The 25,909-nt window shown below is 39.9% G+C and overlaps 1 protein-coding gene across 1 annotated transcript in view; it reads left to right on the top strand.

Moving 5' to 3' along the window:
* The window catches only part of FYB2 (FYN binding protein 2), a 65,680-nt gene that overhangs the window by 7,840 nt on the left and 31,931 nt on the right, over positions 1 to 25,909 (top strand). The window contains exons 3-6 of the mRNA XM_089515240.1: positions 1,074 to 1,316; positions 4,599 to 4,632; positions 23,434 to 23,515; positions 25,289 to 25,409. Coding sequence (XP_089371366.1) covers positions 1,074 to 1,316; positions 4,599 to 4,632; positions 23,434 to 23,515; positions 25,289 to 25,409 — 480 coding nt within the window. The remainder of the gene's footprint in view (positions 1 to 1,073; positions 1,317 to 4,598; positions 4,633 to 23,433; positions 23,516 to 25,288; positions 25,410 to 25,909) is intronic.

The raw sequence follows: 25,909 nt of genomic DNA, 5'->3' as shown, positions 1-25,909 counted from the left end.
GAAGTAACACTCCTAGTAGGGAGGATAGAGAAATGGGAAACTCCACCTCCATCCCAGATAAGGATTCCTTCCCATAAACAAACTGTCTGGTCTCCGATTTCTCAACACCCCAATGCCTGTAAACACCATATAAAATAACAGATAATCTCAGCACAATTCTCACTGCCATCATTTGGCTAAAGCCCTGAAGTGACTATCCCTAGCTGCTAATCAAAGTACATTCTTCATAAATATTAAGAGGCTTGTCTGCTGCCATGGTTACTGTAGGGTAAAAGTGCTGTGACTCCACAGGCTAATGCACAGGAGTTGAAGAGAAGATCGTGGCTGAAGTGAATCATGCACTGCCCTTTGAGAATCAAAAGAAAAAAACTGCATCCTGGTTTGACATGCTTTCTTTACAAAATCTAGAATGGATGCCAAATATGAGAAAAAGACTAGATTTGTTGTTGTATTTTCTTTCCTGGAAAAAAATAAGCCTTTTACAGGAACTTAACATTAAACTGATGTTTTGCCAACTTGCCACGGAATGCAGGTGACTAATAAGATAAGATTTTCTGTCGTGTGTGTTCCAAGATATTGTGCTGGCTAACCTTTCAGTTTTGTACTGTATTAAAGGAAGGCACAGGCAAATCCCCTCTGAACAAACCTTGCCAAGAAAAACCTGTGAAAATCCGTGTGATAGGTTCACCATAGGACCACCATAAGTCAGAAACAACTTGGAAGGCACAAAACAAAACAAAAAGGGCTTTTAATTTTCTTTTACCCTTTCAGTTTTGTACTGTACTAAATATCTTTTAATGACTATAGTTGTAGCTTGCCCCATTGCAGATGGAATGGTGATCTTCTAAGATTTCTTCCATGTATGTCAGACCAACCAATTGCACAGACAGGTTTTGAATGACTGTGTTAATTGTATCATGTGAAAAATTGTGAATCTGCCCTAACAAGTCAAATACAGATCTGTCAGAAGTAGAAGAAAATGGTTTGGGTTCTTTTCAGTGTTCAGATGGTCCAAATTCACACATCTCAAAACTGCAAGTCACTTTGCTTATTCTCTTATTCTCTGCATATAGTATGGCATTCTCCTTTTAACTCTGGTGAAGAAGAAGGACATCAGTGTGAAGAGATCAAGCTTCCAAAAACAAAATCACTACCATCCATTATATCACCTGATACAGAAAGACAGCATGGTGTAGGAGAGACTGAACTTCCAAAAACCAAACAGCTTCCATCCATTAAGTCACTTGGCCCTCCTCCAAAAAAACCTCCAAGGCCGCCCAAAGTGGACTTTAGTATCTTCCAGATGAACCTTCTGGGTAAGACATTTTGTGTTTTCTGCTTTGATTATAAACACTGTAAAAAAACTGGCTGAGAAAAAATAGAGTTTATATGCAAATCTAAAGGGCAGTTCTTCCAGCACCATGTCTTGGTGATGTGGCCTTTAATGTAACGGGGCATGTTTGTTGTGTTCTTTGCTATCAAAGTGGCTTCAACTTATGGTGACTTTATGATCCTCCAAGGTATCTTCTCATCAAAAATTTTTGCTCATGTCTTGTAAGCTCAGGACAAGTGCAGTCTTCCTCTTTTCCTACTGTCTTCCACTTTACAAGCATCAGCTTTCCCCAAAGAGATATATTATGTCATAATATGTCCAAAGTATGAAAGCCTCAGTTTATGGCCCTCCAGGTGTTCTTGGACTGCAGCTATCTTCATCCTTCACCATTGGCTATGTGACTTATTAGCTATTCAAAACACTGATGACCCTTATATTCTGCCCCTTATGGTACAAAAATGTCTAATGAAATAATCATCCATATGTTCACATGTACATGTGTGTGTGTGTGTTCATGCAAGTCACCTGTTGACTTACAGCAACTTAAAGACATGAATTTCATTGGGTTTCCTTAGGCAAGGTGGTTTTTGCTAGTTCCTTCCTCTGAAGTACAGGCTTCAGCACATGGTATTGGTTGGTGGTCTCCCATCCAATTACTAACCAGGACTGACCCTGTTTAGCTTCTAGGATCAGACAGGATAGGGTGCCTTTACGATATTTAGGCCCCAAGATGGACATAGTACATCCAGTAAATGTGAGGATCAGGAGTGGCCAAACCAAATCAAATATAACTAAAAATGATATATTGCTAGTAGAGTTGACTCAGAATACTAATTGCTCAGTTGTTCTTGGAACATCTACACACCCTCCAGATAAGGTCCCTGTAGTTCCTCTGTGTTTTTCCTTTAGAAAGTGCAAGTAATGTGAAAGTAAGATCAAGACTATAGGAGAGATTGTCCTTAAACACGCATCGCCATAACTCACTTCTAAACATATCATTCTATAGAAATTTAATTATGTTTTTACAGTATCTTGCATTTTTTGTTATCTTAGAATTGTATTTTAAAATGTTTTTAAATTCATGCACATTTTAAAAGAATTGTTTAATTTGTGTTTTTTTAAAAAAAAAACTTTCATAAAAAAAGATTTACAGCTCAACTTCTATTTTAAATTATTGTTACATCCCTATGATTCCCAAATGGGAGAAACATGGGATATAAATTGAATTAATTAATTAATGAATATATGCTAGGCTTATCTGTCTCATCAGGTTGAAAAAACATCTTCATCTGAAATGACTCAAGTCCCAGAATGTGATTATCATGATTTTTCTTGTATTTGCAAGCATGTGTACAGTTAAACTAAGGGTCTGGGGGCAGCGTGGGGTGTGGCGTTTGGATGATGCATGCCCCAATGCCACCCCCAAGCCGGCATCACACCATCTGCCTGACTGCACTTTGGGCAGTGTTACAGCACTCCTTTGGTGCAGCATTCACATGTTATATGCCAAAAGGAGCATTGAAAAGTGCTGCCACAGTGGCAAGGGTGCTCTTTTTCCAGACCAAAAAGAATTAACTCCAGTCCGGTTCTCAAAGGGGCAGCAGCAAGCTGCTCCTTCAAGGCAGTCTGTTTTGCCCCTACGTTTTGTTATAACTCTTCGTTTGCTTCACTGTTCAGTAAGTGATGTTGTTGAATGACTTCATGGGGCTTAAACATTAGAAAGTGTGGATCTATTTTTCCCCATCTTGATATGTATTGTCAAGTATATCATGCCAACCTTGGAGAATTCCTGATAGACCCTTATTCAGTGCATCGCTCTTCCCCAGTCCTTCATTTTGTTGTACCCAGTGGTGTTAGTAAATTTTGAAATTCAGGATAGTCTTTACAGCAACACCTCTACAGAGAGTCCAGAAATGTAGGCAGCCGGTTCATCTAAAACAATTTCTTGCATTTTTTATCTCCACAAGGAGCAGTTTTTTAAAAAAAAGCTAATGGATTTTACCTAATTTGTCCTAAAATACCTTGGGTTTCCGCAGGGATAGCTCATAACTGTACATACTTGCTTGGGAAGTCAGTTTACTCTTCCTACAGTGGAGATTTTAATTAAACTCAGAGGGAATAAGAAAGCCTGTGATTGGAGGGGCAGGTAATATAGTCCCTGCTCCTCACAAAGTCCTTGGGTTCAACCCTGCAAGCTCTAGCTCCAGTTGTGGTACTGGTTGTTCCTCTCTTCATTGAAACCCTGAGAAATAATAGGCACCAGGAAGCAAAGCTTTCCAAGGGCACATTAACACTTAGCTTTTTGTCACAGGGAGATCTGGATCTCCTCCATGATGCGATAATGGCTCACCATTCCCACTACAATTTAAATGGCATTTAAACCCAGTTTGGTGTTCCCACTGGCACCAGATAACTTCCAAATGGAAGTGCCTCCATTTCCAGAAATGATCCTACATGATTTGGATTGATCCAGTAGCACATTCCCACTACCGAAGATCTAGAAGGTTGCGGCACCAAAAAAAGATGCAGTAAGGAACCCAGTGCAAAATGCCCCAGGTTGAGTAGGGGGGTTGTTTTATTTTGTTTTTTGTTTTTGCATTCTGAGTGGAGTCGGGGTGAATGTGAATGCCATGCAAATAAGCTGGTTTGCACACCACGTTATTTTGTAGTGTGAATGCGCCTCAAGACTGACAAAGGCTATCAGTTTTAACACACTTTGATAAGCATGTACTGTCAGTGTCCAGGCCCAATGATATTACTGCTGGGTGATTGTTCTCAGAAATTATTCTCCAGCAGAAGTCCTGGAATACATGTGCGGGAAGCCAAAGACTTTGAGACTCCTTACTAGTGTCATAGAATGAATCCATCTCACCTAAATACTATGACTTGAATTTGGATTTAGCTGCACATCACACTACACTTGAGCACTGTATTCCACTTTAACTGCCATGGCAACATCCTGTGGATTCCTCGGATTTGCCATTTAGCAAGGGAATTCTAACTCAGGGCCTCAATCAACTACAAACCCCAGAATTCCACATGATGTTGCCATGACAATTAAAGTGGAATATAGTGCCATAACAGTGTACCGTGAGAAGGATATTAGTCATACTTGGAGTAGATCTAGCTGTGTTGGTAAGGGCTGCTTGAGGCCACAGAACTACATTTTCCCATCCCTAACCTGAACAATGTTTGATTTAATTTCTCAGGCATGCTATGTGGCTTTAGCTGTTATCTATATTATACCTTTGTTGTTTGTTTTCAGAGGCTGTTGATGATGCGTACATGACACCTGAAATGTAAGTGAATATTGTCTTGAATTGCCTGTAAATCAGAGTTCCTAAACCATACACACAATGAGCAAGTGATGTCTAAAACTGTTCACATTCTAGGAAGAGCTAGAGAAAAGACTTGATTTTATTGTATTCTTCTGTATGATTGTACTTACTATTTTTGTGGCTTACATTCATAACTATATTTTAACATATATCATCTCTATTAATTAGAAATGATATTTTAATAGTAAATAATTAAGTTTAATATTATGTTAGCAGTAAATATGTGAAGTTTTAAAAGACCCCAAGTCAATAACTCCATTATCCCATCTTAAGAAAGAAATATGATCAAGGCTTATGAAAGGCCTCTTAATACCTAATTTCAGATGTCTAAGCTCTCCTGACCTGCCTTTCCAAAATCTAAAATTGGCACTGTGAGCTATGTTTTTGTTTTTATAGCTAGTTATTGATTCAGCCAGTATGCAATAGTTAAACAGGAACAACAAGCAGCAATACTTATTATAGATGATAATTTAGAACTGTTACTGTTATTTATATTATTATTAGCAGTTATTTATATAGTACACTCAATGTACTACTTGCTTTACAAGTAAAACAACAACTTTACAAGTAAAACAACAACAAAAAACTGCCAGCCCTGGCAAAGGCAAACACATGTACACACAGAAAGGAAGGGTGGAGTAACACAAATATAAAACTATACAATACTCTTTACAGTTATAAAACAGATTATCCAAATATAATACAAAAAACTATACAATATAAATAAATGTGCCAAATACATAGAATATACTGATACATCACAATATACAATATACAAGATAATAAAGCAATATCAAATTATTAAACTTGGAAAACAAAGAGGAATTAAAAACAACAAGGGAAAGAGCAATCTGCAGATGTCCAGGCAGGGCATTCCTGCAATGTGGAGCAATGAGTGATAGAGGATGAAGCTGAGCCAAGGAACAAGAAATCCTTGGTTGAATGAGATGCCTTCAGTTCTAGAACACAGATCTAGAGGAGGCTGATAAAAAGAAATAAGAGATGAAAGACAGGGGATAAAGTAGGTCAGGTAGGGCTAACAGAAGCTTGTACTGAATCTGGGAAGAAACAGGCAACCAATGAAGTGATGTCAGAAGTGGGGTAATGTGATCAAAACAATGGTAAGAAAAATCTTACCATCAGAACACTGAATGGAAACTAGCCAGTGATGTAGACTCAAGTTGACTGACTCGGATTAAGTTGCTTCAGTGATTCAACTGAGACTCAACTCAGCAATAAATGATGCATTTATTTGACTTGACTTGAGATTTGTATATTTTTAGTGACTGACTTAGTGGCATCATTCAGTTTGAGCAACAGACAAGATCCATCCCCAGAGCATGTCTGTGTTTTTCAGAGGGGACAGCAAATGCATTAAAAAATGGGCTTGAGGCAGAAAGATCCTTCTAAAGCTATTGATGTGCCCCACTGATGTGCAGTGGGGACAGGTTGCCAAGCTTACCTCAAAACCTGTCTCAAGCACATTGCCTCTGAGAAACGTGCCCTGTCTCCTTTTTTTCTGTTAAATGTTGGCTCCCAGACTTGAGACTGAACTTGAAACTTGAAAGTATCTTGCAAGGAGTTGAGACTTGACTTGACTTTCAGTGAACTTTCTGTTGAAATACTACTAGCCAGAGCAGTCTTTAAAGTATCCTTTCTCCTTCTCTGTCCCTGTAATGCAGTCTTCCTTTCCCTTTCCCCTGAAAAATCCCTTATTCATTCAAAGAGAATTCTGTAAAGTACAGGATGAACTACTTGTTTGCGTCTTCTCTGTTCTAAGTAATGTGCAGCTATATTTTTGTCTATTTGAAGTCTGTGTACACAGAGAACTGTAAGAAAAATGTTGTCCCACATATCCATCCAAACGTGTAACTGCCTAGATGTATGCTATGAGATTTCCAATACTAGACAGTTACATGATGGAAGTGTAGTGTGAATGTGAATGCAGTAAACATGGCTGTTGGTCACAGCTTGGTAATCTTACTGTGTGCCTTCCAGTTATTTCCAGTTTATGGAAACCCTAAGGCTTTGCAAAATTTGTTCAGAAGTTTGCCTTTGCCTTCCTCTGAGGCTGAGAGAGTATGGTTTGCCCCAAATTACTCAGTGGGTTTACATGGCTTAGTGGGGGTTCAAATCCTTGTCTCCAGAATTCTAGTACAATGCTCAAATCATGCTGGTTCTTGATAATAGCTAGTCTCGATTATTATTTTCTTGTAGTTAGTTTCATTGTTTTTTATAACAAAGGAATGATAAGACACAATATGCTTGTAATTTAATGCTGGATAACTACATTCCTTTCATAGTATTATTGTTGGGAAACAGCAAGTAAGTCACCCTCTTTTACATTGTCTCATAATATGTTCAAAGTATGACAGCTGCAATTTAGTCATCTACGCTTCTAGAGAAAGTTTAAGCTTGATGTGTTCTCAGACCCATTCCATTGTCTTTTTAGCTGTCCATGATGTCTGTAGAAATCTTTTTCCAGAAACACATTTCAAGTGACTTGATTTCCTTCATGTCAGCTTCCTTCACTTTCCAACTTTCAAAACCATACATAGAAACCAGAAGTTACTGATGCTTCTGATTCTGAGTCTCCCTTAACTGAAGTACTAGGGACCAAAAATGTTCTGTATTTCATTTATGAGATGTCATAAATTTCCAGCATGGTGTAGTGGTTTGAGTGACCAGGGTTCGATTCCTAGCTCGGCCATGAAACCCACTGGGTGACCTTGTGCATGTCAAACAATCTTGGCTTCAGGGGAACTCAATGGCAAACCTCCTCCAAACAAATCCTCCCAAGAAAACCTCATGATAAGTTCACCCTAGGGTTGCCATAAGTCAGAAACAACTTAAAGGCATATGTCACTCACATAATGAGAGATCTTGGAGATGGGACCCAAGTCTGAGCATGAAATTCATTTATCTTTTCTAAGCACCTCTTACACAAAGTTTATGTACACTGAACCACCAGAGAGCAAAGGTGTCACTATCTCAGCCATCCATGAAAAAAGATTTTGATTTTTGGAATATTTTGGATTTTGGCATTCGAGATAAGGGAGATTCATCCTGCATCTTTAGTTCCAGAAGCAGGATGTTTCTCCTTGCTAGCTGCTTGGAAAGACATGCAGGAGGGTGCTGTTGTCCTCACAACCTGCTTCCATAGGCATCTTGTTGGTAGAATCATAGAATCGTAAAGTTGGAAGAGACCACAAGGGTCATCCAGTTCAACCCCCTGCCATGCAGGGACTCTCAATCAAAGCATCCCTGACAGATGGCCATTCAGCCTCTGTTTAAAGACCTCCAGGGAAGGAGACTCCACTACATTTCGAGGGAGTGTGTTCCACTGTCGAACAGCCCTTACTGGTATGGTGGGAAGAGAATGCCAGACTCAATGTGCATCTGGTTTGATCCGGAAGGGGGCTTTACATGTTTTAATGTAAGTTCTTTCTTAGGTAAAACTGAATAGATAATGGAGATATCTAGCGGAAGAATACTTTTTTGTGCCCCCCCCCCCCCCCCGGCTTTGTTACAGATGCAATTCTGCTTCATTCCCTTCTTTATCTATTTGTTTTTCACTGTTCCTTGTTTGAGCATAAATAAACAACCATGTACATATGATGTATGCTCCCCACTCTAGGAAGCTCACTCCCACCCAATATCCTCCCCCTCACTTCTTCATTCCTTGACATTTCTGAAGTTATAGACTTTGAGGACTGTAAACATTCGAGTGAGCTTAATCCGCAGGTGCTGAGAAGTGGCTTTTATTGTTATCACTGACTGTCAGCGGACAAGGCTTTTGATTGGGTTTGTTGATGTTTATGCAGCAAGCATGGGCTTAAGCTGTGTAAGTTGTTTTTCTAATGGTTCTTGTTTAGACAGCTTTTTTGAATACACATTCTGTTTTTGGACCTTTCCTTCCATGTGTGTGCATATGTTTTTGCCACCTGGTACTGTGATAAGCAGATAAATGTGTCAGCATAAATCAAGGCTGCTGCTCCCAATTCAGCAAGATGGGTATAAGTAGTTGAAAAAACTAGAAACAGGAGGATTAACTCCACTAAAATCTTTTAGTTTTTCTGAGATTTGAGAAAATCCAAACCTGTTGAAGAACAAGTCTTTAAGATCTCATATTACTGAGTAAGAGGGAGCTAGTCCCAAGTTAGCATTTCATAACATTTAAGTTTTTCTAGAAGCATAAGCAGCTTGTTCTTATTTCACTGACATAATGCCTGTATGTTGTAAGCTACAAAAGGTAATTTTTTAGAACAAAACTGGCAAATGTTGGATGGCACTTTGCATCTGTCCTTGACACTTGGTTGAATCCTTGGCTTTTGCTTTCCAGCCCAGTTCAACATCTGCTATCTTGTCATTTTTGTTGCCTTCAAGTTGTTTCCAAGTTATGGTGATTCTAAGGTGAAGCTATTATGGGGTTTTATTGGCAAGTTTCCACAGAGAGGGTTTGCCATTGCCATCCTCCTAGGCTGAGAGAGAGTGACTTGCCCAGGGTCACCAGTGGGTTTCCATAGCCACGCTAGGATTCGAACCCTGCTCTCTAGAGTCATAGTCCAATGCTCAAACCACTACACCATGCTGAAGTACTCTGCTGTCTTAACACTATACTATTTAGCCCACTGATAAACTAACTCAGCTGGAATTTGCAGACTCATGCATGACATGTTCGGCTTTTGTCGGATCAGGCTTTTGATATGATTTACAGGCACATCAATCAACAAATGCAACAAATGGCCTAGTGAGACAATATTTGGGTGATATTCTTTCATCCAAGTAGGTGGGTAACTTTGAATACAGTCAGCCCTTCAGATCCACAGATTCAACCATCCATGGCTTGAAAATATTAAAAATAAATCAATACTATAAAGCAAATCTTGATTTTACCATTTTATATAAGATACACAATTTTACTATTGTATGCAGTGGAATGTGAACACCCCTGGATGATGGTATCCATGGTGGTGGGGGGGGGGGGGGTCCTGGAATCAAATTCCAGTAGATACCAAGATCCCACTGTAGTACATTGTTAAGTATCTTTTTTTCCTAAATTGCATGCTGCCTATGGCATATTGTAATTGGTTACCATTTGATATTAGCATGTTGCCAAATTGGTTATTAACAAGAGACTGGAGGAGGCCAATCCAGTCACATTGCCTTAGAGCAAGAGAGTGGTGGGTTGTGTCATTCCTAGCCTTGTATGCCCTCCTGCCAGTCAGATCTTGTTACTCTGGGTTTAAAAATGAATTCATTAGCAATGAAATATGAAGGCAGGGGAGGAATAATGTTTTGGGGAATGTAATTGAGTGAAAATTAATTTGTTAATTAAATTGTTAGTTTTTAAAGTAACTGTTCAAAGAAATTATTAGTTTTTAAGGTAATCTACAGAGATTGGCTTTTTTAATTGTTACCATTTATTATTAGTGTTTTCCAAAATAGTCTTTTTAATAGCCTTTATGTAAGTTGCCTTCACCAACTGTTGATTATCAGTACTGAGGTTGCCTTCTTCACTATCAAAGTGGTTGTAAGGAGCAGTAGTTAGAGTCTGTCAATGTATTTAAACTAAATGACTTTAGATTTGGTGAGAGACAGGCAGAGCAAATTAGCCAGTTTGAGGCAGCAGCAGGCAGGCAGATTTAAGAAAGCTTTCTTTCTTTTCTTGACTCTTTCTTATACACCATCAATTTCGGTTCTCCAGGGTCTGTGTCTTGAGCTCTTTGCAGTCTCCCCCACCCTTTATTTAGACACAACATGAAGGACTAAAATGTAATCCTCCTCTTGAGACCACTCCATGCAATAAATAATAAGGAAAAGTGTGCCATTCCTACTACAGGGATAATTTCTAATTGTCTGTATGCCCTCCAGTCTTTCCCAAATTATCATGACCCTAAGGCGAAACTATCATGAGGTTTTCTTGGCAAGATTTGTTCAGAGGAGGCTGAGAGCATGTGACTTGCCCAAGGTCACTCAGTGGGTTGCGTAACCAAGCTGGGAATTGAACCCTGGTCTCCAGAGTTGTAGTTCAGTGCTGAAACCAGTACACCATGCTGGCTCCCAAATACTCTCTGGAGGGGAGATGGAAACAAATTAGCATATAGGTAGATGCAATGGTTTTAACTAACAAATTGAATAAGTTATTTCCAAATTGTGAGAGTGATTAGTGTCATTTGGTTATAGTCAGCTGATGCAACAGCCTCAAGACTCCTGTTTTATGGTTTTTTTCCTTTCCTAGGTGCCTCTTTGTGCTCTGTTTAAAACAAATATATAAATCAATAAAAGTTTAGGAGTGGCCTGAAAATACTTAATAAGAGTTCCAGTTTTGAAGCTAAGCAGGACTTATTCTGACTAATATGAGAGACCACTATGCAATCTATTTTAAAAGAAATTGTTACCCATTTTCACATTCTATTGGTTCATGAGCGGAGATTTCTCTCTTTTGCACAATCCTGACATTCAGACTGAGGGGAAAGTGGTTTTAAAAAATGGAATGGATACAGAGTTGCAAATTCTTTTACAGGTATTGGTCAGAATCATGTTGGTGTTTTGCAAATGTATACTTTCTCTTACAGATGCATTTGGGCAGTTTTATCAGATGGGGCTTGGCTACATTCAATTCAAAGTAGTGGAAATGGAGATATGCATTTGGGGCATCATGCCTTGATGTCAATGCTCATGGTCATTCATTGTGCTTGGTTACATGCACGTTGATACACAGAGCTGCACACATGAATGTTTGCAGGTTGGGCAGTGCACTGTTGCAGTTCATTAACAAAACAGTGCTGTGCAACTGCTGCATACCTCCATGAGTTATTCTGCATTTCTTCTATGTAAGATCTCATCCATTATATCTTACCATTAAGTAGGAGTAGTTTCCAATCTGAACCTCTGTTCTTGGTTCATTGACAAAATTGTATGTGTCTATTTGTCCCCACTGGGGGTACAAAACCTAGGAGTAGTTTCCATTTGAACACACAACTGTTACTTTTTTTTAAAACAAGCCTTGTCACTACATATACCACTCTGCATCTCTTGAAGGAAGGCAATTCTTCAGCGAGATTTTAATACAGTTGGCCCTTCTTATACATGGATTTTTTATACATGGATTCAAGCATCCACGGTTTGAAAATGTTCAAAAAAAGTATAAATTTCAAATATCAAACCTTGATTTTCCATTTTTTATAAGGGACACCATTTTGCTATGTCATTATATTTAATGGGACTTGAGCATCCACGGATTTTGTTATACACGGGGGATCTTGGAACCAAACCCCAGCGTATAACAAGGGTCCACTGTACTTTTCCAAACAATTTTTTTTTAGACAATAATGCTTTCCCCCTTTCATTTTTTTACGTACTGAAATTGAAGGATTGGATACCTATGAAGAAACAATATCAGGCCTAGCTCAGTCAGAGAACTCTTTCTAGCTCAGTTCAAAAAGCTCTGTGTCTTACCAGTTGTCTGCTTTGTTCATGGATGCTCTTTGGGATATGTTGCTAGTTGTATAGCAATTTCTAGAGTTCATCAGTCTGCAGCATGTATGAGTTTGCTTAGCAATTCTCCTGTGAGAAGTAATTTGAGAGTTGAGATTTTCAGTGGTGTGTGTAATTCCATGTGTGTAATTCTATATAACTTCCAGTCTATACATGTGAAGATTATTTCACATGTATGGACTGGAAAGGATTACTTATTTCAGCATACTTTCCTGTAAGAGTTTGCCTATTTTAAACCTGGGTGGGAAAACTAGGCTAACATATTACTGCACTCAAACTGGGTATTGTTAATTTTGGCTTTATTTTGGCTTCATATTAATAGATATACAAAACAGCAGATAACAACAATTTATATAGAATCTTATTCTATTTCTATAAAGGGTGAATAGGAAACTCCAAATTTGTGGTGATACGTTTATTATCATCACAATATTATATATTTATGTATTTATTTCCAGTGAAAAATGTATTATTCTTTGGACTAAATTGTGTACACGTGGCTGTATACATTTTGTTTAATTTTTTTGTTCATGTTTTTCCAGATATACCCAAATTTGCATGCATTGTCCTATGATATAATATACTCTTGTAGATTGTTTTCCCAAATGATGCACATTTCAGTATGGATTTGTGATCAGAGGACTGAAGTGGGAAAGGTGAACAAGTGCAAATATCAAAGGGTAACTGCTTATTTGCAATTCACTTATTGCTTTCAGAAATGCAAAATGAACAAACATCTCCCCCACCCCTAGCTGTAAGGGATCTCCTTCACAAAACAATTTACCTCACACGTTTCCACCTCATCTCTGTATATTTTAAGAACATGCTTTAGTCCATGAGAAATAAATTTCACAGTTAAATTTTTAAATGGTGGTGCTTTGCCATGTATGTATTTTTTATTAGTTATTTTTACTCTTCTCGTATTTCTTCCAGTTTTCTTCATTATACTTCTGTCATCCTTCTGACTACCTCCTTTTGTAACTCTTTATCTTTTCTGTGTGTCTGTATGGCAAGTGCATAGTTTATCTCTTAAAAGTTATCTCTTTAAAATTTTTAAGAGATAACACTAATAAATTTCTAGCAACTGATTACCTAGATTTTGACATAGGTTGCAATAAAATGAATTACTAGTAGGGCAAGCAATCAATATAATCTTCAGTCTGCAGTCCATAGGGGTGTATACACAATTTATTTCTGGGAAACGGTCATTACTTTTAGCACACTGTCCTGAAGTGGTATTGTAAGAGTGCAGCCTAATCTAAGGCTGCATTGCACAATGATATGGAATTTGGGGATTTGCAGTTTTGTGAGATGTTTAGCCTTCTTTGTCACAGCTTGGGTGCCACAACAAACTACATTTCCCAGAGTTCCATATCACTGAGCCATGGCAGTTAAAGTGTTGTCAAACTGCATTATTTCTGCACTGCAGATGAAGTCTAAAATATTCCAGATGGGAATTCTAGGCTAACATAGCATTGTACCTGAAATGGAAACTTCTAAGATGTGGATTTATAACGGATTTATGGAAAGAGATACAGGAAACAGCAGGGAAGATAGGCTGATTTGTACAAAATCTTGATGCTAGTTTCCAAGGCTAGAAAAAAGGAAGATACCAAGGTATGTGTTCTCAGACTGTGGTTTGATGTTATGTTAGCAGTGATAATAATAATAATAATAATAATAATAATAAATAACATTTTATTTATATACTGCCTTTCCAAGGATCAAGGCGGTTTAACAACATCGTTAAAAACATCCACATACAGTTAAAATCGACAACAAGATAAAACACAATTACATCGTCACCCAAAAAATCTCAAGCCAGCTTCCAATGCTGCTGAGAGGGGAGGGGGGGAGTACTTCAGGGGTCAGGGGTATGCCTGCTGGAACAAGTGTGTCTTCAGCCCCTTCTTGAACTGGTCCAGCGAGGCGGCCGAGCAGAGCTCGCCGGAAAGTGAGTTCCAGAGCTTGGGGGCAGAGATAGAAAAGGCCCTCTGAGTAGTGATGGCATACCTAGCCTCTGGAACCCTTAAAAATTGCTTCCCGGCTGACCTGAGTGTGCGAGGCAGATTGTATGGAGAGAGGCGGTCCTCCAAGTACCCTGGGCCAGGGACGTAGCCGGGGGGGGGGTTCTTGGGGTCCGGACCCCGCCCTTCCATTAGAAAAATGAATGGTGTGTGCTGCTGCGCCGCTGCACCCAAGCCCCATTATAATGGTGGCACTTAGTCTGAACCCCCCCCCCCCTTCCTAAAATCCTAGCTACGTCCCTGCCTGGGCCCAAGCCATTTAGGGCTTTATAGGTAATAACCAACACCTTGTATTGCGCCCAGAAGCGAATAGGCAGCCAATGGAGGTCTTTAAGGACCGGTGTTATATGACTGGTCCTGGAAGTACCAGTGACCAGTCTTGCCGCCATATTTTGCACCAATTGCAGCTTCCGGGTAAGGTACAAGGGTTGCCCCATGTAGAGTGCATTGCAGAAATCCAAACGAGAGGTTACCAGGGCATGTACTACCGTTTCAAGGTCCTCCCGGCCCAGGTAGGGATGCAGCTGGCGTATCAACCGAAGCTGATAACATGTGCTCCTGACCGTCGCATCCACCTGTGGTGTAAGGTGGAGCGACGAGTCAAGGAGCACCCCCAGACTGCGAACAGAGTCCTTCTCGGGAAGCGTGATCCCGTTCAGGACAGGTGGAAACACCGCCATCCCTGGGCCCGGAGAACCTATCACGAGCACTTCCGTTTTCTCTGGATTCAAACTGAGTCTGTTTTCCCTCATCCAGCCCATTACCGACTCAGACAGGCAACGAGAGGAGAGATGCCATCCCTGGTCACTGTAGATGTTAAAAAGCATGGGGGACAGAATGGCTCCTTGAGGGACAACGGAAGTAAGGGCCCTCTTATCGGAGCACACGTCCCCCAGCTGCACCATCTGGAACCTTCCCGAGAGGTAGGAACGGAACCACTGGAGTGCAGTGCCCCCGATTCCCAACTCTCTCAGGTGTTCCAGAAGGATACCATGGTCAATGGTATAGAAAGCCGCCGAGATGTCCAAGAGCACTAACAGGGACACGCTACCCCTGTCCATGCCCAGACGGAGATCATCGACCAAGGAGACCATGGCAGTCTCAACCCCGTAGCCCGCCCGAAAGCCGGTTTGAAATGGGTCAAGATAATCCGTCTCATCCAAGATCAATTGAAGCTGGATTGCAACCGCCCTCTCGATCACCTTCCCTAAAAATGGCAATAGCGATACTGGCCGATAATTGTTATGCATCAGGGGGTCGAGGGAGGGCTTTTTCAGCAAAGGTTTTACTGTGGCCAATTTTAAGCTAGATGGAAATTGCCCATCCCTCAATGATGTATTAATTATACGGTGTAACATAGAAGTTACTACCGTTCCCCCCTGAGTCGCTAGCCATGAGGGACAGGGATCGAGGGAGCAGGTTGTTTTCCTAACACTTCTAAGGATCTTGTCCACATCCTTGGTACTAACAGACTCAAAATGATCCAGTATAATCGAGTCCACGGACGATCTGGAGACCTCTACTCTGGTATCTGCACTAATACTAGCATCAAGATCAGCCCTTATCCGAGAGATTTTATCCACGAAGAAGTTGTTAAATTGGTCACAGCAGGCCTTAGATGGTTCTAAAATAGGGTTCGGGGCAGAGGGGAGCTGAGTAAGCTCCCTCACTACCCTGAACAGCTCTGCTGGACGTGACTCCGCGGACGCAATACGTGCAGCAAAGAACGAATTCTTAGCTGCATCTATCGCCTCTCCATAGTCCTCCAACAGGAGGTCCAGGAGAGCCTTGTCGGGTAAGCGCTGGTGTCTACGCCAGTCATGCTCTAGACGTCGCAGCACCCGCTTCCTTGCCCGGAGATCTTCCGTATACCAGGGCTGTTTTTTGGAAGCAGGCCTGAGAGGACGCTTGGGAGTGATACTGTGTATAACCCTGGAGAGATCAGTGTCCCAGATGTTGGTCAGGGTGTCAACAGAATCGCCGTCATTTCCAACCATATACCCCTCTAGGGCTACTTGGAATAGCCAGAATCCTCAGTCAGAGAACTCTTTAGCTTCACTAAACTACAAATCCCAGAATTCCACAGGGGCCAGCCATAGCAGTTAAGGTGGAATATTAGTGCTATAACAGGGTAGTATGACAACTATGATCATTCAATAGTTGTTATAAATCTGTATTCTCCCATTGTACAGCATTACCAAGGGCAGCACTTACATAACTCTCTAGAATGGGTCTCTCAAGCTATCTGGTGTTGGGAACAGGCTGTTGTTGTTGTTGTTGTTGTTGTTGTTGTTGTTGTTGTTTCAATGTGCCAGGAACTGTCACTATATTTGTGCCTCAATGGCTACAACCTTTTCCCTTCTTTCCTTAAAACTCTCCAGGAATAAGCAACTAATGGAGTTTGTCACACAATAACCAGTTCAGCAATAATTGCAGCAATGAAAATAAAGAGCAACAATAGTGCTATAGTGTCTCAGTGGTTTCATACAGCCATGTAGCCGTGCAATTAAAAATAATAGCACAATGGCATTTCACACACACCTATAAATGAATTTGTTACTATATCACAATTGATAATTTTGCGCATGCTTGGTTTCGCAAATCCTGTTTCTGGCCACACAGAAAAAAGACTGCAAAGTAAAATTTATTACTTCAGCAGAGTGCTTTAATCCAGTGTTAACTAAATTGTGTCCCATAGCTGGAGAAAAGACTGAAATCCACTGCAAAACTGATCTTGGCAATGAGAATGGATTGCGACCACTGCAATGCATTCTCAGTATCCCTAACTATTTGTGCCATAGTGGTAATGAAGTGTGATTGACTTTCACACTGTTGCAATCATGCTTCACTCCCACTATCGTGAATACATTCACGGGACTTCCCCGTGAATGGTTTGTTGCTGGAGCATTGCAGGTTACTCACGGGAGAGCTCCTGATTGAGCATGACATCATGTGAAAATCTTTCTCTCAATTGCCCGATTTAGCCAGGATTTTGCTCTTTTCTTCCCTCTTTTTCCACCACATGATAAAGTCCAATGACACTAGTCCAGGGACCTCCACTTTGACTAGCATTGATCTAGGCAGTGCAACCACTTGCCCAGTAGTTTAGACTAGCACAATAGCTCTTGTGTAATCCTGGTAAGAAAATACATGGTGGTGACAATTACCTTAGGAGCTGAATGCCAAGCTATTTGGGGTAGTAAATGCATGCGATGTAAAAACAGTTTCCTTGTTAGATCTCCCTTTTTATTTCACACTGATCTGCTAGCTCTGAAAAGTCTCCAGTTTAAAGTTACTCAACTTCAATAAGAGTCCTGTAAATGTAAAATACTGGCTAGAATCCCAGGGGCCTGTTGTCAGCTATACCTTTTTGCTTTGCCCACCTGCTTCTACCATGCATGATAAAAAGAGGCCCCTCAAAACTGCCTAAAAACAGACATCTATTTGGTGTCATTCAGAGTGAGCCCAAAAGGGAAAACGGCATGTATGTGCACCTCAGTGAGCACATGGAACACCTTCATAATTTATTGGCTTCTGGCCATTATTGCATAGAACACCGTGAAACACTGATGTAGAGCAAGATGTTTCTTCTGTAAATATGGTTCTTCAAGAAAAACAACACTAATCCTCTGAGTGACCTGACCTTAGATTCCTGAAAACTGAAGCTTGCTTCATTGTGTTTTGCATGGCAACAAAATTTCCTTGCTGCCACACCCAGGTGAGTGATCTTTCTAGAGTTTTACTTATTTCTTGAAAAAACAAATTAAGATACCTAGCAACTAGATTTTCTTTTCCTTTTGAGGTGAAACTGAATGAATATCTGGAGATTCCTGCAAATATGTATGAAATGTCACATTTATTTTTCTTCCTCCATCCTTCTTTTGTATTTTTAATATATTATGTTTTTATATTTTGAAAAAACAATAAAGAAAAGAACTTGGTGCAGAAGGAAATGCTACTGAATATGTTTTATGTATTCCTCAAGATCATGTAGGTCATGAAGCAGTTACACACCCTTTCATCTCTAATTTCTTGGCAGACTTCTGTCTTCTTAATGGTTGCTCACAGCATTTTTAGAAGCTCACCCAGCAGTCCAGAGATCCTACTCATTAATACCCTAATAGTTAATGAATGCATATAATTCACCAGACTATGGAGGGTTGTTATGTTCTGATACTTTAAGAGACAAGCCAGCACAGGCAGGAACAGTTTCAAATTTTCAGCAGACGCCTATGTGAGTTTGTGTATACCCTCTAACTGTCATCCAAATTTAGCAGGGGCAGTTCCTCGGTAGTCCCACTTTTTCAGCTGCTTTTAAAGCATCCCAGTTTTTCTCTCCCCCTCTCCTTTCAGTTTATTTCACTTGCTGCTAACTGAGTTCAAAGTGCAAATGTAGCCTGCAGTCAATTAACTCAGAATGGGAGAAAGGTTAATAGATACAAAGAATTTGTCCCTTCCCAGTATGCTCAGGCAAAAGCAAACTGCTGTGTCTTCTCTGGCTTGTGTTTTTTTCCCCTTCATTATTAACTTTTGCCATTTTAACCACACTCTGATGTTGGCTGGCCACAAGTGTCTGGGTTTTCATCTGTGAAATGTTGGAGGGCATAAGTTTGGCTTTGCCTAATATCCTCAGGGCCCACAACAGTTTTGAATCCAAGGGGGCCAGTAACCAGGAACAGTTCTAAGTGAAGTCATATTTAACTTTTCACCTGTGGTTTGCCTAGTCAAATGTAATAATAAATAATTGAGATATTTTTTGTGGGGTTTTAGGGCTACGTGGCCATGTTCTGGAAGAATTTATTCCTGACATTTCACCTGCATCTGTGTCTGGCATCTTCAGAGTTGAGATTTTGGAATAAATCTACAGTGCAGTATTATTCTTATATATAATATATGCAACAAGGGTAGCAGGATCCTACCCAATTTGAATAATTTGAGTACTGTGACCTGGGAGAGGTGAATTGAAACAAGGGCTTAAATCTCCTCCTCTGAAATAAAGAGAATTTATTGGCATTTCAGATTAGCTAGACAGTGTCCAGTGATGATGGTGTATTTCCTGTTTTCTGTTCTGGATGTGTGGCTAAAGAAATGTAGAAGGTGTGCTTACTGTGCACATGATAACATGAGAAAGATGAAAGGAGTACCAAATTTCTGGGTTTCTGAGCTTGTTGTGAAACTCTGGATGGATTTCACCCTCATTCTGTCAAAGAACTACTGCATCCAGTGTAAATCTAGAGCATTATAACGATTAAAATTAGTTTTGTTAGTCAAAATATACTTGTTAATGCTAGGCTAAGGGAGAGAACTTCCAATAGACATAAAAAAGCACAGCTTTATAGTCTCCTGAAACATGTTTTCATTTAAAAGTGCCCGAGCGTCTGACCTATACTGAGGTTATCAAAGAAAGACATACTTTACTTTGTGCTAGATTTTGAAATCCTTTAAAATGTTAGTTTGGGGATGTTCTTATAGGAAATTGTACTGAACAAATTTCCTAACCATCTGCACTGCCCAAATTCAAAAGTTTTATTAGTTGTCCAAGTATGGAGAGGAATGTGATGTACCTGTTTCATGTGCCTTCGAGTCATTTCTGATTTATGGTGACCCTAACGCAAACTGATCACAGGGTTTTCTTGCCTTTCTCTGAGACTGAGGCTGCATCCACATTGCAAAAATAATCAGTTTGTCACCACTTTAACTGCTATGGCTCAGTGCTATGGAATTCTGGGAATTATGGTTTTGTGAGACATCTAGCCTTCTGTGTCAGAGAGCTCTGATGCATTAACAAACTATAAATCCAAGAGTTCAATAGCACTGAGCCATGGTAGTAAATGTATTGTTAAACTGGATTATTTCTGCAGTGCAAATGCAGCCTGAGATATTGATGTTTATCACACTATACTCTTAAAGTGCTACTATTCCAGTTTGACTCCTCTAGCTGCCTCCTGTTGCATTCTGGGATTGGCAGTTTTAAGGAGGGGTATTTAGAATTCTCAGGCAGAGAACTTCTCTGCCTGAGAATTCTAAATACCCCTCATTAAAACTGCCAATCCCAGAATGCAACAGGAGGCAGCTAGAGGAGTCAAACTGGAATAGTAGCACTTTAAGAGTATAGTGTGATAAACATCAATGTGACTTGCCCAGGATTCCCCCAATGGGTTTCCATGGATAAGCAGGGGGTCTTTCATTGTCCTAGTCCAGTGCTGAAACTACTACACCACACAGGCTCTTGCCTTGTCTCTCTCTGGCTTTTCTTCGTGAATGAAGATTCAGGAAGGACTCATCCCGCACTTTCTACAAGCGCGCTGATGATTAAAAGGCCAATCCGAGATAAACAAGTTCGGTTACAGAAAGCACAGCAGAAAGTCTCCTTGGGTGATGTTTCCAGGTTGTGGTTCTTTCTGCGTTGTTGTTTCTCTTCGAGACTCTTCGCCGTGAGCTTTTAAAAAATGCCTCCCGATGCGAAGCCAGGGCGGACCATTGTTGGTGATCAGTTTGGCCAAGCCTGAGATGTTGTTTCAGGGAGTCCTTGTATCTCTTCTTTGGAGCACCCCTCTTACGTTGACCTGTGGTGAGTTCACCATAGAATACTATTTTTGGGAGGCGATGGTCCTTCATCCTGGAAATGTGTCCTGCCCAGCACAGCTGCGTCCTCAATAGCATGAAGTTGGATGTATTCTTCGAGCCTGTGCAATGCATTTTTCTGGTGGAGCACACCATGCACAGAACTGACCTCACCCTTTAAACCAGAGGTTCATCTGCTGAGGCCTTGACAAGCATGGATGGTGGCAGCGAGGTTCTCGGGTCATAGGTTTGATTAGAGTTTCCTTCTCTTAGATGGTTGACCTTACAGGGTTAGACGAGCACCATCTGCCCGGGTTTGGGATTAGAGTTTTCCTTCTCCTAGTATGGTTGCCATAAGGCTAGATAGCCCATCCTGCCCTTTGGTGCTCTTGGTCAGACCCTTCGGTTGTGACCTGTCTGAAATGGGAGGCCCTACCGGTGGCTATTATACCACTGCCAGCATAGCTCACAATTTCATTAGGGTACGCAAGCCTCTCACCCATGACAAGGGGGCGTCAGTGGAGAGCATTAATACTAACCCATTGTATATCATGGGCCTAGCAGTTTGCCTTGTATCTCCTTAATAAATTATAAAAATGAACAGGACCCTATAAAAGAGATTTTGTAACTTAAATTCAGTGCCACAAATGGTGTTTGAATATTGATGCAATGAAGGTCAGACTTTTAAAAGCTAAGCACTTGAGTATCAATACTGAAGGCTGAATGGATGAATAGCTTTTTTAAATTTTCAAGTTCTTTACAGATAATTCATAAAGTGAGGATTGGAAAATTCTTACTTTTAAAAAAACAACACATTTTCCCCATCTCCACCAGCTTTGCTATAGAATGAGGCACAGCCTTATTGAACCATGAGTGAATTGTGTCCTCTGATGACAACAAAAACAGAAACTGCTATGCAAGGCATTAAGTAACCCAAATGGTGACTCCATCAAGTTTCTATTTCCAAAGATTCTGCAGAAATTTTAGAAAACTGCTATATCTGTAAATCCCAATGTTACTTTTGAGGTACTAGGGCACTGCAGTAATTATAGCAACATTACTTTTTATTTGAAAATTTGTGATGAAGAAGGAAACACAAAGACTAGCAACAGTTCTGTGAATGGTAGCTGGAAATGTGCAAATATATGTCACAATGATATTGCTCTTAACAATTTTGAATTGCTCATAGCTTATCACTTGCCAAACTAGTACTGTATTAATAATTTACCATTAGAAATCACTTTTTGGGTTTATTTCACTTTTCAGTTATGGTATATTTCCTTGCCAAGTACATACAGAAGAGATTGGCATGCAAAATGAGAAGCAGCAAACCCCATCACCAGTTGAATATATTATTAAAAGTTAGCACAATGTGAAAAGAGAACATGGTTTGAATTATGGTATGGATGTCATGTATTTGTTTAAAATATTTTTTACCACCACACATTTTCAGTAGAAAATTAGAAACTAGACATATTGAGTGACAACATACCACATTTTCAAAGCACCCGATAGATTACAAGGTAAACTAAAAATCCTTCAGAAGAGGGCCATTTGATTTGTCAATGGACTAAATGCCAGCTGACAGCTTTGGTGCCACTGCAGACAAAGTCCTGTTTGTTTGTCAAATAGGCATCTCCCAAAAAGCTGGAACTGTAGGTAAGATCTAAGTAGATGGAGATATTCCATCTTAAAGAGATTCTTAAGGTATTTTGAATCCATAATGCCTGAGGGATCACAGATTGGAACCATCATTTTAACTTGTAGGGTCTGCCTAGATTAAAACAAAATCGGTGCCAGTGCAGACACATTTAGATCCAGTTGCAGCTTCAAGCTTCAAAGCCAGTCCTATATAAAGCTTATTGTTGTAGTGCAATTTAGATAACCATTGTAATTCATGCCTTTGTGTTATGTCATTATTCTTTAGAAAAGTTCACACCCAGTACAAGGTACACTCTAGCTACTGGTGCCATTAATTCAGGGACATCCTCAGGTTGCAATGCATCTTCCCACTTGAAGCTCCTTCTGTCTTATCAGCATTACATAGAACCTTGGGGAAGCTGACAAGACAGTCTCATTTAAAAGAATAATGATTTAGGTTTACTTGAAGGATATTGGGGCTTTAATGTAGGCTACTATTACCCCCATAGTGAAATGGAAAGTTTCTACACATACTTTGTACCCCAAGGACAGCTAGCAATTGCTCAAATGGTGAGAAAGTAATTCTGTTAATAAAAGCTGGCAAGAGTCTAGCTTTTATTATGGCCACCTCAGGTTACCATATATTCTTTACCTTTTGATGGTGGTTACCAAGGCATGATGGCTTGAACCATGCCATTGAGGAAATATGTGAAAAACAGCACTGAAGTTCAATCACAAAAGTCCAACCAACAGAGATATGTATGGTATTAAGATACAGGGAGTATGGAAACATGCATGACTTTTTACTATTCCATTTATTTAGAAGTCCTGAGATAAATAACCCCAATAAGGGTCTGTCTGTCCTGTTACCTACCTACCTACCTACCTACCTACCTACAAGATTAGATATATATGTGTACAGTGGTCTTACTCCAAATATATCTGCACTAATATCTTTTGATAGTTCTTTAGAACCTATATTATGCAAATATTGTAGCATGGCAACTTGTTTATCTGTTTAATGTTTTAGCACTGAAAAAAAGGATACAAAAGAAAGAAGACCACTCTGGAATCATGACATACAGAAACAACATAGTAAAGAAATAGCCAAGGTATATGTAAACAGAAGAATAATAGTATTATGATTTTCTGTTTGTGTGTGTGTGTGTGTGTGTATATATATATATATGTGTGTGTGTGTGTGTGTGTGTATATATATGTTGCTAAACGTTGTTGTTATGTGCCTTCAAGTCAGCTCTGTAGTTTATCCCATGGGGAAAATTCAGAGGGAAAATCGAGATCTTAAAAAGCCATTATCCCATGATCGCGGGAAGATTTTCACACACATGAATGATTTATTGATGTTTATTACCTGGTTATTCCTGGGATAATGGCATTTTAATCGCAATGTCGTGTGAAAATCTTTCACCCGATCTCATGATTTTTATGGGATAATGGCGCTTTAAACCCCCATTTTTCCCCATGTGATAAAGTCCTCTGACTTATGGCAAATGTACCACAGAATTTCTTGGCCAGATTTATTCAGACAAAATTTGTAATTTCATTTCTTTTAGGCTAAGACAGTATGACTTACTCAAGGTTACCTAATTGCTTTCCTTGCCAAATCATGGATTTGAAGCCTGGTGTCCCAGAATCCTAGTCCAACACTCAAACCAATATACCATACTGACTAATTGGCAGACTTATAGATATAACTCTGAAGATTAGACAGTGAAAATGCTTTGGTTGGTACAGGAGAAATGAAGGCAAACAAAGAAAGACTGAGGTGCCTTTCAGCTTTTCCCCTTAATATTCTCCTTTTTCACATTCCATTAATATTTTCAACAGTCTGATCTGTGGATAACTTGTCAGTCCTTCATCTGGACCCATGATAATCATCCTCTTTGTCCTATTCAATTTTTGATGGGTGCCAGGAACATATACTGTAAAACACCATAGGCATCAGTAGAACATTTGTATTGAATCACTAGCCCAAGGGGCTTGAAGTTGTATTTCTCCATTTGAGAACTTTAAATTGTTGTGGATTTTTGGTCAGAGCAAATCCCAAGTCTCACATTATTGCTGCCAATTTTTTGAGAAAAGTGTGCAGGATATCCTTTTAATTAGAAATACATGTTAATTAGAAATACCTTTAATTCTTAAAACTTCAACATGAGCTCTGGTGCCTCATCAAACTATAAATCCCAGAATTCTGTGGGATAGGGTCATGACAGTTAAAGTGATGTTAAACTCCTTTAATTCTGCAGTGCAGATACACCTTCAATACAATTCCAGCCTTAAGGGTTTGATATATGAAAAGAGTTCAATCCTGTGTTACAGCCTGAAGCTTGCAGTAAAACAAGGATGGCCAAAGTTTGCCCCCCAGGACGATTTTTGCATCCCCCCAGTAAAAAAATGTGGGTTTTTTTTTGTTTTGTTTTTTTTGCATTTTTTAAAAAAGCTCTCAAATGCCCCGGGGCCCTGGCCTCTGGTGAGTAAAAACAAACATTTGCCGAACCACCAAAACACAAAAGAGTTGTTTGCTGCAGAACACTGCCCCCCCCCCCCCAATACCCTCATCTCCCTCAGAGACTGGGAACAATTTTTCTATTGTTATTATTATTTGCAAGAGCAGGTACAGTAGTGGTTGTGGCCTCTACAATCTCTCGGGGGGGGGGGTAATGTTTGCTCCTAGTTTTCTGCAGTTAACTGTACTGAAGGGATCTAGGTCTGTTCAGTTTCTGGATGAGGGGTCACTGAGTACTCATTTTAGGCTGTTTTTAGTTATGTGGTAGAAGAAGTTTAAGTCTTTCCTTGTTATAGCCTGAAGTGAGCCTGAACTGTTGAAAAGCCTTTAACCTTTATGTTAATATGTTTGCTATTAGATTAGAGATCATGGCACTATCCTCACAAAGCCAAAAATGAATGGAGAACATACAAGTGAGAAGCAGATGCCTCAAGAGGAAACCACACAGTCTTTCCCTGGAACAAGGCTAACAAAAAATTGTGAGTTTTCTTATTGCTTCTGCTTTACTGTTAAGATCAGTGGTGTCTCTATGCCAAGGCAAGCATGTCCCTAAATTCTGTTGAAAAGGCATAAATACAGATGGCTGAGGAGTTTGTTGCTTTTGATTAGTATATCCAGACTGAAAGTTCTGGTGCAGTTGTAGGATCGTATATTGAGACATGGTGAAGAAGTCAAGCTATAAATCAGGAAGTTCTTGGTTCAAATAATATCTACCAGAAACTCAGTATGTGGCTTTAGAGAAGGAACACTGTGCCTCAGCCCTGCTGTTGGCAATAAGGGAAAAATATTAAGGCTTTACATAAAGAATAGTAGTAGACAAATGCAGCACCTGAGCTGTTTTCTGGATTGCAATTTTCACAATCCCCTGTCATTGGTCATGCTGGCTAGAAGTGTTGAGAACTGTGTGTCAAAACTATGGGGTTGTTCTCACTATGGTTTAAACCAGATCTTGATCCGGTGTAAATCCTGATGGTTCCCA

Source organism: Sceloporus occidentalis, unplaced genomic scaffold (genome assembly GCF_023333645.1).
Source record: "Sceloporus occidentalis isolate IW3139 unplaced genomic scaffold, rSceOcc1.0.p SCAF_3, whole genome shotgun sequence".
Classification (NCBI taxonomy): Eukaryota; Metazoa; Chordata; class Lepidosauria; order Squamata; family Phrynosomatidae; genus Sceloporus; species Sceloporus occidentalis.
Note: the sequence above shows the minus strand (reverse complement) of the source record. Positions and strands in the feature narration are given on the sequence as shown.